At 43.9% G+C, this 14,257-nt stretch overlaps 2 protein-coding genes across 12 annotated transcripts in view; one reads left to right on the forward strand and one right to left on the reverse strand.

Moving 5' to 3' along the window:
- Positions 1–12,568, forward strand: part of SESN1 (sestrin 1) — a 79,737-nt gene extending 67,169 nt beyond the window's left edge. For all 3 annotated transcript variants that reach the window (XM_005485067.4, XM_014265647.3, XM_005485068.2), the window contains exons 2-10: positions 3,131–3,196; positions 4,079–4,279; positions 5,169–5,351; positions 6,490–6,732; positions 7,974–8,121; positions 8,950–9,062; positions 9,294–9,484; positions 9,716–9,860; positions 11,443–12,568. In XM_005485067.4, the coding sequence (XP_005485124.1) occupies positions 3,131–3,196; positions 4,079–4,279; positions 5,169–5,351; positions 6,490–6,732; positions 7,974–8,121; positions 8,950–9,062; positions 9,294–9,484; positions 9,716–9,860; positions 11,443–11,529 (1,377 nt within the window). In that variant the 3' untranslated portion in view covers positions 11,530–12,568. The remainder of the gene's footprint in view (positions 1–3,130; positions 3,197–4,078; positions 4,280–5,168; positions 5,352–6,489; positions 6,733–7,973; positions 8,122–8,949; positions 9,063–9,293; positions 9,485–9,715; positions 9,861–11,442) is intronic.
- The window catches only part of ARMC2 (armadillo repeat containing 2), an 81,709-nt gene that overhangs the window by 3,833 nt on the left and 63,619 nt on the right, over positions 1–14,257 (reverse strand). For 5 of the 9 annotated variants that reach the window (XM_074537981.1, XM_074537980.1, XM_074537982.1 and 2 more), the window contains one exon: positions 4,143–8,180. The gene's annotated coding sequence lies outside the window, so the exon portion shown is untranslated. Of the gene's footprint in view, positions 1–4,142; positions 8,181–8,643; positions 10,412–12,124; positions 14,251–14,257 lie in introns of those variants that run through there. The other 4 variants (XR_012579675.1, XR_012579674.1, XM_074537978.1 and 1 more) reach the window with 4 other exon arrangements.

A 14,257-nucleotide genomic window follows, 5' to 3' on the forward strand; every position in this document is an offset into this window, starting at 1 on the left:
AGGTTGGCAAACAGGAGGAAAGGAGCCAGGAGAAGTTTGATGCACAGAATGTGTCACTAAGTAGGTCACTTTGGTGTGCAATTCTGTGGTCTGGAATCGCATGAAAGTTGTTTATACTTTTGGAATAACCAAAAGAGATACAGGCTTTCTTCTAGCTGCTGCTTGTCCTAGACACGACTGCTTCACCAAGTGCTTGTTGGTGCTCCAGGTGAGACGGTGCTTTAAGAGAAATGTACACGAGAGAGATGTAGCGGTGTGTCTGCTCAGGATGCAGCTCTTGCCTTTGAGAGGGAGAGTGTTGCTCCCTGCCTTGAGTGTATTTGGAAGATAGAGGTTTAGAGAAGGGTATTGTGAAGCATAGAAATATGTTCAGGACAAAGGAGAAATTCACTAGCACTGTTTGGAGAACTGTTACTGTAAGTATTTGAAGTGCTGGGATGCTGGAAGCACACAACTATTTCTGAAGTACTAGGAGAATTTGATTAAATGCTGCTTCCTAAGAAGAGAGGAAAATAGCTTTTGAAAGGTCTGCCATAGCTTGTAACTGAAGAACAAGTTTTCAAAAGGCTTCTAAAGGGTCAGGTTTTACACAGCTCTCATGACTGTGTTAAGCATGCACCTCATGGCAAGTTGCTTCTGTTCTCAGCACCCTCTGGAAGAAACCCCCATTTTGCAGACAGGAAACAGGCTCATCTTCACAGATCCTTTGTTACATCTCTGTCACAACAGAGCCTTGACCCCAAGCTTCTCAAGTACTAGGCTGGTGCCATGATATCAGGGGGATGATGCCTCTCCTAATGGAAAACAAAGCAACTCACTTAATCATTAAAAAAAAACCTCTTAAGTCACTTTGCAGCCAGGGTTTGGATGGTTGAGTAATATAACCTGTTACGTGCTGTGTAATTGTAGGCCTGAACTCTGTATGCTTTAATAAACAGAAATATATTGATTGTGATGTATTTTAGATTGTGAAGCAAAATGCACTAGCAGTCTGATGATCTCAGGTTCTTAAATCTGGGTTTGGGGTTTTTTTCCTTCCTCTAACTGTTCTGGGAAAAGGAAAAACTGAAAAACAGTTGTTCAACAATTAAACTTCAAGGTATTTGTCTTGGAGGGCTTGATCTGGCAAACTGCAGACATCTGCTAAATTAAATCCTGTTTACAATTTAAATGATCTCTCTTTTTGCTTGCTGTTGTTTGGCTATGTTTTTTGAGTGTAGTTATAGCCAAAATAAGAAGCTCTGCTGAAGTTTTAAAGAGAGATGTAGATAAAGTCCATCCTACAAGTGGCATTGCTTGGCTGACAGCCAAAATTTGCTTGTGTGTGTTGGGACCCATAGCAGGAAAAATTGACACTGAGGGGAAAAAGTGAAAAGACTATTTGTAAGAGATGCCCTTTGATCTTACTTTATCCAAGTAAAACTTGAGAAATGAAGGTATCTGACTGGGATTTGAGGAGACTGTCAGAGTCTAAAGAGTTTGGCAGTTGCCACTTGTGCCTGCACTCATTGTTTCCAGCTCTCTGAAGTTGTTTTTTAATCTTAGGGGAAAGTTCAGGAAACAGTAACTGATTAATAAAATTGCTTCTTGTACAGTGAAACTCGTGCAAATAGAAACCTCAGCTAAAGAGAAAAAAAGTGCAGCCAGTATTGCACATTTTAACAGCCTTTACCTATGTGGGGAAAATGTGGCAAAGTTAACAACTGCATTTGGCAGGCAGCTCTTGGGGCATCATCTGCTCAGAGGCCTGGACCAGCTGAAGCTGCCCCTCTGCTCTGTGTGGCCTGAACTGGCTCAGTGCTTGGTATTTATTCATCTAAACCTGCTTGGGAAGTTGGTATGGTCACAAAATGGGTGGGTTTGGCTATGGACCAGAGGCAATGCATGTGTTCTAAAAGGTGATTGGAAAAGAGGGCACAGATAAGGAGCCCAAACCATTAGTTTATATAATGCCTGGTGTTTAGCACTCAGCTCCATCCTCAGCTTTAATCCAGGTCTCCATCTGTAAGAATGCCATGCCATCAACTGGCAGGGCTCCCATCTTTCCTGGGGAAGCCAAGCTGCTCAGTGGGGAGTAATCCCCTCAGGAGAGCTGCTTTGCAGAGTGCCACGCACATGGCAGCGATGGCGTGGGGGGCACGTGTGGAAGTGTGGGGTGAGGCCGTGTCCTGCTCTGGTACCTGGAACCTGCTGTGCCTTCTCAGGGGGCTGCTCTGTGTTAGAGACTGCCCTGGAACACATGACTCCCTCCCTTCCAAAGGGAACAGTGTTCATGGGCAGGACACAAATGCACCCAAGTCTTCCATGTGTTTGCTCCTTGGCTGCAGCAAAGGCCCAGGGGGCCACAGGCCTGTCAGAAAGCTGCATCTGGCTGAAGGAGAGGACAAGTAGTGAACTGCCAGGGTTATCCAGCCTCCACCTTCCCTGCAAAGCAACACATCCACACAAGTGGGTGCAAGGATGTGGTTGCTGCTGTTCTGATGGAGCAAATTCCCCTCCCTCCCTCCCTCCCTGCAAATGTGAATAGCTTTTTATCCTATCTTGAAAAGAAAGCAGATGCAAATGTAGATCAGGTACTTTGAGCAGTTTAAGTGCTCTTTGAGGTTGGGAAGAAGAAATCTGATTAGGGTTACAGCTGTTTCATTTCCTGACAGATGCACAGGGTGTTGTGTGCTGGCGAGCTGCGGATGTACACACACACAGCAGCCTCGTTTTGTATCAGTGGCATAACCACACAGCAGCCAGCGTGTTCGGAACTCCTTGTCCTGGACACCCTGCCAAAATATGCTTTATGCAGAATTTTCTGTGAACCAGCCTGTAGTGTGTTTGTGTGTGTGTGTGTGTGTGCATGCATATAAATTTGTGTGTGTTTTCTTTGGTTGACAGGGCCTTTGTTGCTGAACTTTTTTTGCTGGAGTGGGGCGGTGTGCTGTAAACAAGCACAGCTAATTATAAAGCACTTGTATAAAAAAGGATTTGCATTTGTACAAACAGTACAAGTGCCCATGCGAGAGTACCACAAGTACCCAAATAAGCCCAGCTCTGAATGGAGAACTCTTTTCTTTCTTGCAACCACAGCTGAAAAGCTGTTTATAACTTAATGCTGAGGTGGTGTACTTTTCTTTTCTAGGAACTTGGAATAAGAATTCCTAGACCACTGGGACACGGACCAAGCAGATTCATCCCTGAGAAGGAGGTGTGGTAGTGTTTTCAAGTACATAGTGAACTTTATGCTTTTAAGGAACATCATTTTATAGTAGTAGCCCACAGTGGTTTCAGGACAGCTGCTGATCTGCAAAACATTTTCAGGAGTGGTATCACATTCAGTCCTGAGACTTTGGCCTCAGTTCTAGTGTACAGAACAGTGAGAGCCTTGGGGAGCTTTGGAATAGTTATGACCCCTCCCATGCTGCTATCTAGTATGAGAGAAACCCAGTACTGTTTCCTTGTGAACATCCGGATGTAATTTCCTACTGGTCCACAAGGTACCTGCCCCTCTGCTCTGGGATTGCTTTTTCTTGAGCTGCCTCTACCACTCTGAAGAATCTGAGAAGGTTCAGAGTGCTTTGGATGAGCATTTCTGCTGCTTATCTCCTGATTGTCTGGTAAGAGAATTTGGAATAGAGGAAAAGTTAGTAATATGCCTGTGGTTTTCTAGGAATTTTAGTCTTTTTTAATTTCCTGTTTTTTTCTCTCTTTGCCAGCTTTTTGCTTCTTTCCCTCTGTTTCCCGTAGTAAAAGTGATGATTCAATTAGCTTTTAGTTATAATTAACTAAGATCAACCTGGGGTATTCAAGAAAGTGAAGGTGAGACAGTTAAAAATGAGAAGTCAGCGTTGTATTAGAGAGAGTCTAAAGCCAAAAATCTCCTTTTGCTGGTATAACCACTTGGGATCTCCTAAATGAGAGGTATTACAGGGATTTAATGTGCTTTATGTGCACTGATTTAATGCCATTAATAGTTTTATAGTATAATTCCTTTCACTTGGGGCCTCTGGGTGCTGTGGTAATGTATTTATTTGCTATTTCATTGGTGGAACTGGGACAATATTGCTCACTGCTGCTTCTCTGCGATCAGACCATTCAGGTGGGGAAGGAGGACGCCGCGATGCACACGCTGTTTGCAGAGTCTTTTGCCACGCTGGGCCGGCTGGACAACGTCACCTTGGTGATGGTTTTCCACCCACAGTATCTGGAAAGCTTTCTCAAAACGCAGCACTATCTGCTGCAGATGGACGGCCCGCTGCCGCTGCACTACCGGCACTACATTGGCATCATGGTACGCACCCAGCCCCAGCCTGCCCCAGAGCAGCTGCTGCTCTGTTCTGCAGTTTCTAGCGGGAAAGGGAAAAGCACAGGAGGTTTGTTGCTGTCTGCTTTACAGATGGTTTCAGAAGATCAGCACTTTATGTTCATAGATTTGGTAGGACTGTGAGAAAAAGGGGAAAAGCATGCTATAGAAATGAGATAATTGTTTGTTATTGGCACCCTTAGTATCTCAGAAACTGTTTCTCAAGAAAGCTTGTTTTCCTATCTGTGTCCTGTCACATACACTTCTCCTAACTCAGTAGTTAATCCCATTGTGCATTTCTGAATATGTAAATTCTGAGAGAGTTTTCTGCCAAAAGTGGTTGATTTCTAATTTTTAATCTGCCAGTTCAATGACCTTTGCTTGCTGAAGTTGAATTAAGATTTTGGGCTGTGTCTTTATTTGATATAGAAATTGTTGGAGTAAATGATACTGGGCTTTCTTTGCTGAGAAGCTGCCTGTAGTTTCTCTTGCCATATGCAAAATGAAACCTGCTTTTGATTGTTGCTGGTAAAGATGCAGCTAGAGACAGCTTCTTCCCCCTGGAGTGTAGGATGCAGTATGGATTACTTGCTTCAGGACATGCAACAAATCCATTCCTGTATTTCTCCCTGGGTATAGGCATGTTGCACCTGTAGCCAGCATAACGATGGTGTGTATAAACAAGGGATATTTATGTTGTGAGAACAATAACCAAAACAAGCTGATGTGTTAATTTCAGAAAGCTTTTTTTACTTGAGTCTTTGATCAGTGCAAGTCTTATTCTTGGATGTTTTGAGGAAATAGTGCCTTATGGTATTTGTCACAAAGTACTAACTTTCTGTAATTGTTTTCTGTATCACACTCTTTTCCTTTTTAGGCTGCAGCACGACATCAGTGCTCTTACCTTGTTAACCTCCATGTGAATGACTTCCTTCATGTTGGTGGAGACCCTAAATGGTTGAATGGTCTGGAAAATGCACCTCAAAAATTGCAAAATTTAGGAGAACTGAACAAAATGTTGGCTCACCGACCCTGGCTTATCACCAAGGAACATATTGAGGTAGGTCCTTCACAGAGTAATGTGAATGTCCCCTTTTTTCAGTAAAGCAATCCCAGATTCTTGGATTCAGAGCCAGACAGGGTGAAAGATGTTCTGTGGTAACGACTTGGATTTCAATGCTACATCACTGCATGATCTACTATCACTTGTGCCCTGTTATGTAAAACAGGATCATAACTGCTCTTAAATGAGTAGCAAATTTCATTTACAAATTTCATTTACAACACCCTGAAATTTCTCTGTCATGCTGGAATTCTGTTGGTGCAATGACAGTGTGCTCAGTTGTGCACCTCCCTCCTCAAGCTGTGTGCTCTCAGTAGCCAGAACCCCTGGGTGTTTGAGTTGCTGCCAGAGGTTAGACAGAACACCAGCCACCACATTTCGTCTGGCTTGCTGCTGCTGTGTTTTCAGGTGGGATGGAGAGAGCAGGCTGGCAGAGCTGCCCAGGGGCTGGTGGTGGCACAGGACAGCCAGGACTGCAGCACCAACAAACCAGCAAGGGGCTGCTTCTTCCAGCCCTTCTGCTCTCCTCTGTGCCCGTAGCAAGGAGCACGTGGGTGCTGCCTGGCCTGGTGAGAGGTGGTGGCAGGTCCAGCTGGGGCAGGACGGGGAGGGCGCACGCTCTGCCAGAAGGCCCCAAACCTCCCACACTTTCCTGCCTGAAGGGGAAGTTGGGGTTTGAAGCTTCTTGTCAAATCTAGAGCATTCCACCCACAGGGACAAGATGGAGGGAGCCTGTGCCAGGTTTTTACACTGCTGATCTGCAAGGAGTTGCCTGGGTTTTCTGATGCTGTAAAGACCATTTGAACAAACACGCAACAGTTGTGGTTGCATCTTCATCGGAGGTGTGAAATTTCAATGCAAGTCAGTATGGCCAGAAACCACATGGTGCAAAAAAAGAAACCCCAACTTATTCAATTGCCCAGGGACAGAGGGGAGACAAGTTGTGTCCTTTGTGGCATAACCATGCAGGTCTGTGACTGGCAGGTCACTGAGCACACTGATGGCAGCAGAGTCAGGAAGCATGTTTAGATGTCACAAAAGTAATTTTACCTGACAAAGAAATGTGTTGATAAACTGCATTAAGGTGGGGTCAAATGAATGACTTCAATATTTCTGTCTTGCATTATTTTTAAAGCAACTTCTGAAGACAGAAGAGAACAGCTGGTCCCTGGCAGAGCTGATCCATGCAGTCGTTCTCCTTACACACTACCACTCCCTTGCTTCCTTCACATTTGGCTGTGGGATCAGCCCAGAGATCGACTGTGAAGGGGGTCACACCTTCAGGCCCCCCTCTGTCAGTAACTATTGCATCTGTGATATAACAAATGGTTACCACGGGGTGGATGAAATCCATGCCAGCCCAGCTGGAAGCATTCCAGTAAGTGTCTGTCTGAACAAACAGTCTCTTCCAACAGTAGTTATGTCTTGGTAAACTTAATACGTGGAGGGTGCCTGTTTCTTTTTATTCTTTTGAGAGTGGGATTGATGAGCCTAATTCAGATGTGGGTATTGAAAAAATGCATTTAGGAGGAGCTGAAATGATATTGGGAAGCTGGGGAAAGCTACCAAAGGGAAACAGACACAATCTCTGTTGTCATTTTTTTCTGCCTATCATTCATAAAGGTGAACTGAGATGAGTCCCAGCCTCAACTAGTTCATGACACGTGTCCTGAGCAGCAGTGGCCAGGAATGCTTTTTTCATCTGTGCAGTGGAAAATTGGCTTTTCCTTTGAGTCCAGGCTCTCAGACTTTTTTGCCTTGAGGTGTTTGTCATGCATCACACAAAGGATCATTTTTAACAGATCATTCACAACTTTGTCAGTCTCTTTAAAGCACCCTCTCCTGCCTGCAGCAGTTATGCTGATCTGGACTTGTTTTCCCTTGGTGAAAAGAATGATGTGAACTAAGTGTTGGTTTAAGAACAGCCATGAGGATGTTCTCACTGCAAGATCCTTGCCTGTGATATTTTACTGCAGTAGTGTGGGTGGCATTTAAATTTGTTTGATGAAGCTTGCTGGCTCTCTGAAGGACCAAACTGTAAAAGGCAGGGAGGAAAGGGGCAGAACTGTATAAATTAAAGATAATTTTACTCTGGTGATGATGAATGTTTACAAGATCAATTACTGAATTCTTGAGGTGTTAAAACAGCTGTTGTGAAAGTGCTGGCTTTCTTTTGAGGGTTTGTTAAATCTGCATTTATACTCACCCTTCCTTTTTCCTTCAATGTTTCTTCTCTGTGAGCAGAGGAGGAGAAAAATACTGTTGGGTGGTAAATTGTGGTTACTTCCTCTATCAAAATTTCTGTTACAGCTCCTTGTTTTTCAGTTGCTGAACATTTAAACTAAGAGTAACTAATTTTAGTGTGAGAACAACTAGTTCCAAAATGCTGTGATTGTTAAATCATGCTAAAAATACCAGGGGTCTAATTGAGAAAAGATGATGACTAAATGTAAACCATTGTGTCAGTACAGGTTTCTTTCAAAAACTGTGTTCCTTGAAAAATCTTTATTTAAAGATGTAAAAGACTTCAGTTGTGTTTAAACTTTCTGGCTTGGCAATTAGTGCCATCATTGTCAGTTCCTGTTGCATGAAAATGAAATATCTTTCTCTTCTTTTTAGTCCACAGAGTCTGTCTGTGAAGTTGAAGCTCTTATGGAGAAGATGAAGCAGCTGCAGGAGTGCAGAGATGAAGAGGAAGCCAGCCAAGAAGAGATGGCCACACGTTTTGAAAGAGAGAAGAGAGAAAGCATGTTTGTGTGCTCTTCAGGTAGTACAAGTGTAGTCTGTATTTATTAAGACTTTTCCAAATTATTTGAAGAAATACTCCTGCAAAAGGGGAAAGAAATGCTATTAGATGTCACACAAACATTACCATTTCTTTGAAGAAATCAGTATTAGAGATGCCTTGTTTTCTTCCAGGAACACTTAAAAGCAAAGTAGTGCCAAGATTTGTGTCTGCTTGCAGACACACCATAACACGCTGACCAAAACTGTGTTTAATAGAAATCTCCAGAAGAAATGGAATCTCTCTTTTGAAAGTTTTAGAAATTTCACAGGAGATTTAGGCATCTTGCAAGATGTTCTAAAATCAAGACACTTGACATGCTTTGCTATTTAAGTGTATGAAACGTTACTTTTCAGATGACTGAGAGACAATACTTATCTATTACAAATTTAGGCTTGTAATGGCCTCTTCAATACAATTTCCTCTAAGACACACTTGACATGGAAGTCTCAGAAGTCTCTCTTTTAATAAGCTCTCTGTTTCAAACTAGTTTTTCCCCTGACATTTTTACTGACTTTTGAGTTAGGGGGAAAACATCCCCTAGATTCAGGGGATAGGATGAAGACTGCAGTACAAGAGAAGAGAGAAAAAAATGTTTGCCTGTAAGGAAAAACCTGAGTGTTTTTTATGGAGTTGCCTCTGAACACCATAGCTACAGTCACAGAACTGTACCAGAGGATCTTAATACGGCTAATGCAGTGAAAACGTGTTTGATTAAAAAGCACAGAGACCCATTCTTCTGCAGGAGTTCTTCTCATACACTTCCAATTTGTTCTATAAATTGTGTGCAATTCTGTTTGCCATTAACAGAAGATGAAGAATCTGCAGCAACAAGAGACGTGTCTCGGCACTTTGAGGACACCAGCTATGGTTACAAAGACTTCTCCCGACACGGAATGCACGTGCCCACCTTTCGTGTTCAGGTAAGAGGCTGGGGCTGCCATCGGGGCTCAGGGAACAGCCTGTGCCAGATACCAAACCTGGAAAGGGCTGTGCTCTCACTGCCCCATGGGTAAGCCTTAAATTAAGCCAGCAAATGGACAACCTCTACACCCAGTGGATTATCTGCCCTGGGATCTTTACTGTACTAAAACTCTGATTCTTCACAAGTTTATTTCTGAAATGCTTCATTCTGCATTTTTACTTATAATAAGGATTATTCCTGGGAAGACCATGGCTATTCCTTGGTTAATCGTCTTTATCCAGATGTGGGACAACTACTTGATGAGAAGTTCCATATTGCTTATAATCTGACTTACAACACAATGGCCATGCACAAAGATGTGGATACCTCAATGCTAAGACGAGCTATTTGGAACTATATTCATTGTATGTTTGGAATAAGGTCAGTTTTACTCTTTTTATTCTAAACACATTGGCTTTTCTTTCTCAGGTTGAACCAGAACAATTTATTACACAAACATGCATGTATTTCTAAACATATTTTTGGTTATGGGGGAGGGCCACTAGTGCTACACTTACCCAATAATTTGTTTTGCCATAGGAACTTAGAAACAATGCAAGTGAAATAACTGCTGCTTGAAAATGAAAGTGTTTTTCTTTCAATTCCAAACAGATACGATGATTATGACTATGGTGAAATTAATCAGTTGTTGGACCGCAGCTTTAAAGTTTATATCAAGACTGTGGTTTGCACTCCTGAAAAGACCACAAAAAGAATGTATGATAGCTTCTGGAGACAGTTTGAACACTCTGAGAAGGTACAGTTGGTGTGTGTGCTGAGGGACAGCCCCACATCATGTCTCCCTGACAGCCACAGCTTAAGCTTTAGCTGCTGCTCCTGGGGTTCTGCTCACAGTCAAGTCACTGGGAAGTGTCGTGTTCCTGGGCTGAAATAATCTCCCCTTTCCTCCTGCCTGTGTGCTGGGAAACAGCAGACGTAGCCTGGGCAAGTTCTGAGCAGTACAGGGGTTAGACATGACAATGGTACAGCTTCACCTCAACTGCATCAGTACTGCCTGTATCCCAGAGAGGCAGCAAAGTGGTGCACAGTCCATTCATCCCTTGGCAGCTGACTTGGAACAGCTCTCTGGCTGGCCCAGGGTCTTTGCAGTCCCCTGGTCCTTCTGGCATGGATAGCCCCAAAAGAGTTTTTTTGTCAAAGCCTAAAAGTTCTGCTGCTGGGTTACAGCCTGAATTACACCTCCCAGTCACATTTCCTGCTGTTAACTCCCAAATATTGAATCCATTAAGTTTATGTCCTTCAGTTTTTCTTTGAAAAGGTATTTCTTGGCCTCACTTAAAGTCAATGCTGAAACATAAAGATGCAGAAATCATTAATGCTCATAACATTAAAGGCTCTAGTTCTTGATAAACCACTTAAAGAAGGGTCCTGTAACTACAATGATTTAATGTTCAAGTAAAACACTGCCTATGTTTTGGTTAGACTGACTGTGATAAAGGAGCTTTCCAAGCACACAAATCCTTCTTTAAAGCCCAAAACTCTGCATCTCCATAGCCATCCAAAGCCAAGACTCATTCACATATGTGTCACTGAATGCAATAACCACACATTCTCACAGAGATCATGCAAATGAAACCACACACAGCCCTTACATGCCAGAGCAAACTCACAGCAACCTGCTGTCAGTGAAAAAATACTTTCACACCCTTCCCCCCACAAGTTTCTGATTTCATCCTCAAAGAAATGCAATAAAGGCACTGAGGAGATGATGTGGGGAACTAAAATTCTTAGCTCCAGTAGCTACTGAACAAATGTGTGTCAGTAGAGATAGAGGCTTTATCACACTTGAAAGTTTTTTCTGGTGCTTCGCCTTGGTCAACCACTCTGTGTTGTTCAGGTGGAAGCTGCCTGTGTGTTTCTCTCTCAGTCCCCAGGGACAAATGTCCTTATCACCTCTGCCTTTGCTGTCACCTCCCTCTGCTCCACAGGTGCTCACTGCCCTTCTGCCTTTAATCATTAGCCTCACTGAAACTGAACAGGCTGTGCATATTGTGCTGCCAGAGAAGGAAGGGCTTGTGTGCTTGAAAGCTTGTCTGTTATTTCCAGCTAAATCAGCTGTCTGCTAAAGGATGATTTGCTCTTCCTATGGCCCTGGCCCTACATAAGTGTGCCATGGGCCAGTGCCACGCTGTGCCACAGGGTGTGGCATTGGCTCCTCTGCCCCCTCAGTGAGCTCCACAGGGGAGGAGGTCTGGCAGTGACACGGGCAGTGCTCCCCTGCTGCTGCTGCACAGCACAGTGCCCATGGCCCCCAGGCTTCCTGTGGCTGCAGGCGTGGCGGCGAGCTCGGTGCTAAAGCAGAACTTCTCTCTCTGCAGGTCCATGTAAATTTGCTTCTGGTAGAAGCTCGGATGCAAGCCGAACTACTTTATGCTCTGAGAGCTATTACTCGCTATATGACCTGATGTCTCTGGCTGCCTGTCGACGTTGGAATGTTCTGCAGCTGCAGTATGGCAGAGGAAGATACGAAGCCTCAGGACCAACAGTAGCTATAAGTTAAGATGCCCATTGTGCCATAACTCCTTTAGTTTCAGCTATTTCCATGTTTGGAATATCATTGCTGCCGCTGGGCAGCGAACGCTTGGCAGTTGACAGACAGGGTTGTGCAGAAGTGCTGCCTGCTCATGGTATTTTGGCTTTAGACAGCCCGGGACATTCTCTGAACTTGTGGCAATATAGCAAACCATAGATACATAGATCTTGTGTTAAGGCAAATACTGCGGGAGTCGGAGTGTGAAAAGAGCTGGGACTTGATGGCATTTGCTTTCCCTACGAGAATAATTCTAGAAAATCTTGATGCTGCTATTTGTGCAGGTGGAGTGAACAGACCCAGGCTGTTCCAGTTGAGCTAGAAGTGAAAGTGAGCACTGCTATTGTCTGAGCCTTTATTGTGTGTGGTTTCAAAAAAGCCTTGTTATTTAGATTCCCTGTTTAATCAGAACTAAACCTCTTCTGTCCACACTGATAATTTGAAAGATAGCAGTCAATTTTCTCAACTAGTTTAGCCTTAAAAACAGGATGTTTGTTCAGCATTATTTCATGAGCTCCAAAGTGCAATGGTCTTCCGATGGAAAGAAGGGGACTGGAGTCCTCAAAGCTTCTTAGAGATCTACCTACACAAAGTGTCAAGTAGCTTCTTGTCCTCCTTTTCATGGATGAACCAAGAAGGAGCTAGGAAAAGGTGTGGGAATATTGTTCTAGACTGCCAAACAGTCCTACTGTATTACATGCCCAACGCTGGTCTTAATGATTTTTGCAGTGCTTAAATAACTAGGCTAAAAAACATCTATTTTTAGTAAATCAAAACGTGATTAAAATGCTGACGTTTAATATACAGTGGTTTTGGAGAACACATGAATACTTTTGTATGAGTGTGAATTGCTTTTTAAATTTGTCAGTATTACTGGTATTTTTGAAATAAAGGTAACAACTTTTTCTCTTGGCGTTTCTGTGTGGTTTAACTTTAAGCTTCTGTTCTTACTGGTTGTAAGACCATTTAAAATGTTTGAAACAGTAACTGAGCAAACAGTTAAAATCATGAGCCATGATTTTTTTAAGTGAGTCTGAAATGGTGGGAGGAAAAGTTTAAAAACAGAGCTAGAGCTTCACTAACTGCAGTGGGAACACCTCTTCTGTACTGCTGATATTTTCACCCATTTGGACCAAGCTATCTCAGGCACAAGGTGTGATTCTTGGGGTGTCTGGTGCAGGGCCAGGAGTGGGACTCGACTGTGCTGATGGGTCCTTTCCAACTCAGCTGATTCTATGATTTTCTGTGATTCCGTGAAATGGATTTTCCCAAGCCCATAAGCAGTTTAATTTCTGTCCTCTGGCCTAGGTCTCAGCTCAGACTGGTTTCTTTTTCTACAGAACTTTCTGAGAACAGTTTTAAGTTTACAGTCCAAGAAGCTAAAATATCTAAAAAGATCTAGGGGAGAAAGATTAATAAACTGTCAAAAATTGTGACTAACAGGAAGCATCTGGTGCTTCCTCTTAACTGAAAATACAGGATTTTTAATGTTCCAAAAACAGAGCAAAACTTTCCTGTCGTAAGGGCATTGTACAGCTGAGCTGTGCCTTTCCAGTCTGTGAACAGTTCCTGCAGCGCTTGAGTCTCCAGGTGCTTTCTGAGGTCAAAGGTAGACCTGAATTTCTCCAAGAAACCTAAACTGGCCATTTCCATCCTATGCTCTCCAGCCACATCCAAGTGCCTCTCACTTTTCAAGCAGTAAACACTGCAGTGGATCTGTGTGTGAGTGGCTTCATCTGGTCACAGCTGCCATCAGAGCAGAAGCCACAACCTGCAGGCAATCCCAGCTCTCTGCCCAGTACTCCTGGGCAGCTCCAGGAGAGCCCCAGCCCGTGGCTGTGAAGTGCAGCAGCCTCTCAGCTGTGGTGCTGGCAGCTCTTCCCAAGGGAGAACAGGAATGGGCTCCTGGACACCAGAGAGCTGCTGCACTGAGGTGTGTAGCAGAGATACCCAAATGGTAAACAATGCCATAAGAACACACCTGAAATCCAGCATTCTGGGGCTGCTTCTTACTACACACAGGTTCTTCTTCAGAGAAGGACAGAGGCTGGTACAGCGAGACAGGCGGGGTGCTCAAGAGTCCTGTGCCACCCTCTCTTCTCAATCCAGCTCTGTGAATGTGCCTCTTCCTGTGCAAAGGCCAGAGCTCACACATGGTGGCTGCCCCAGGATCCCCAGCTCTGCCCAGCTGCAGACACAGCACTTCAGGCTCCTGGTTACAGTTTGATTAGCTGGAACTGACATAATTAGTGTTGTATTTGAACAAATCTTAATTGCCCAAACATCACCTTGACTTGAGCCAGCCATCAGCATCAGCTGCCTTCTGACAGAGATTCAGCCCTTGTCAATTCTGATTAGTCCTCCTAACAGGGCTTAGCCACAGGGGCCTTTTCCAGTGCCCCCACCCTGCCCTGCACAGCCGGATGTTTGCCTGCCTTGCTGTGACACAAATGCCAGGAACAAATGCCTCCAGCTTCTTCCCCACAGGGACTACTTACCCAGCATCCTTTCTTTAATACTCTCTCAAAGCAAATCCATTCTTCTCTCCCAGAAACAAATGGGACATTGAAACCATTTATCTTCCCTTCAACTTCAGCTAAAAT

The sequence above is a fragment of the Zonotrichia albicollis genome, chromosome 3, assembly GCF_047830755.1.
Source record: "Zonotrichia albicollis isolate bZonAlb1 chromosome 3, bZonAlb1.hap1, whole genome shotgun sequence".
NCBI lineage: Eukaryota > Metazoa > Chordata > Aves > Passeriformes > Passerellidae > Zonotrichia > Zonotrichia albicollis.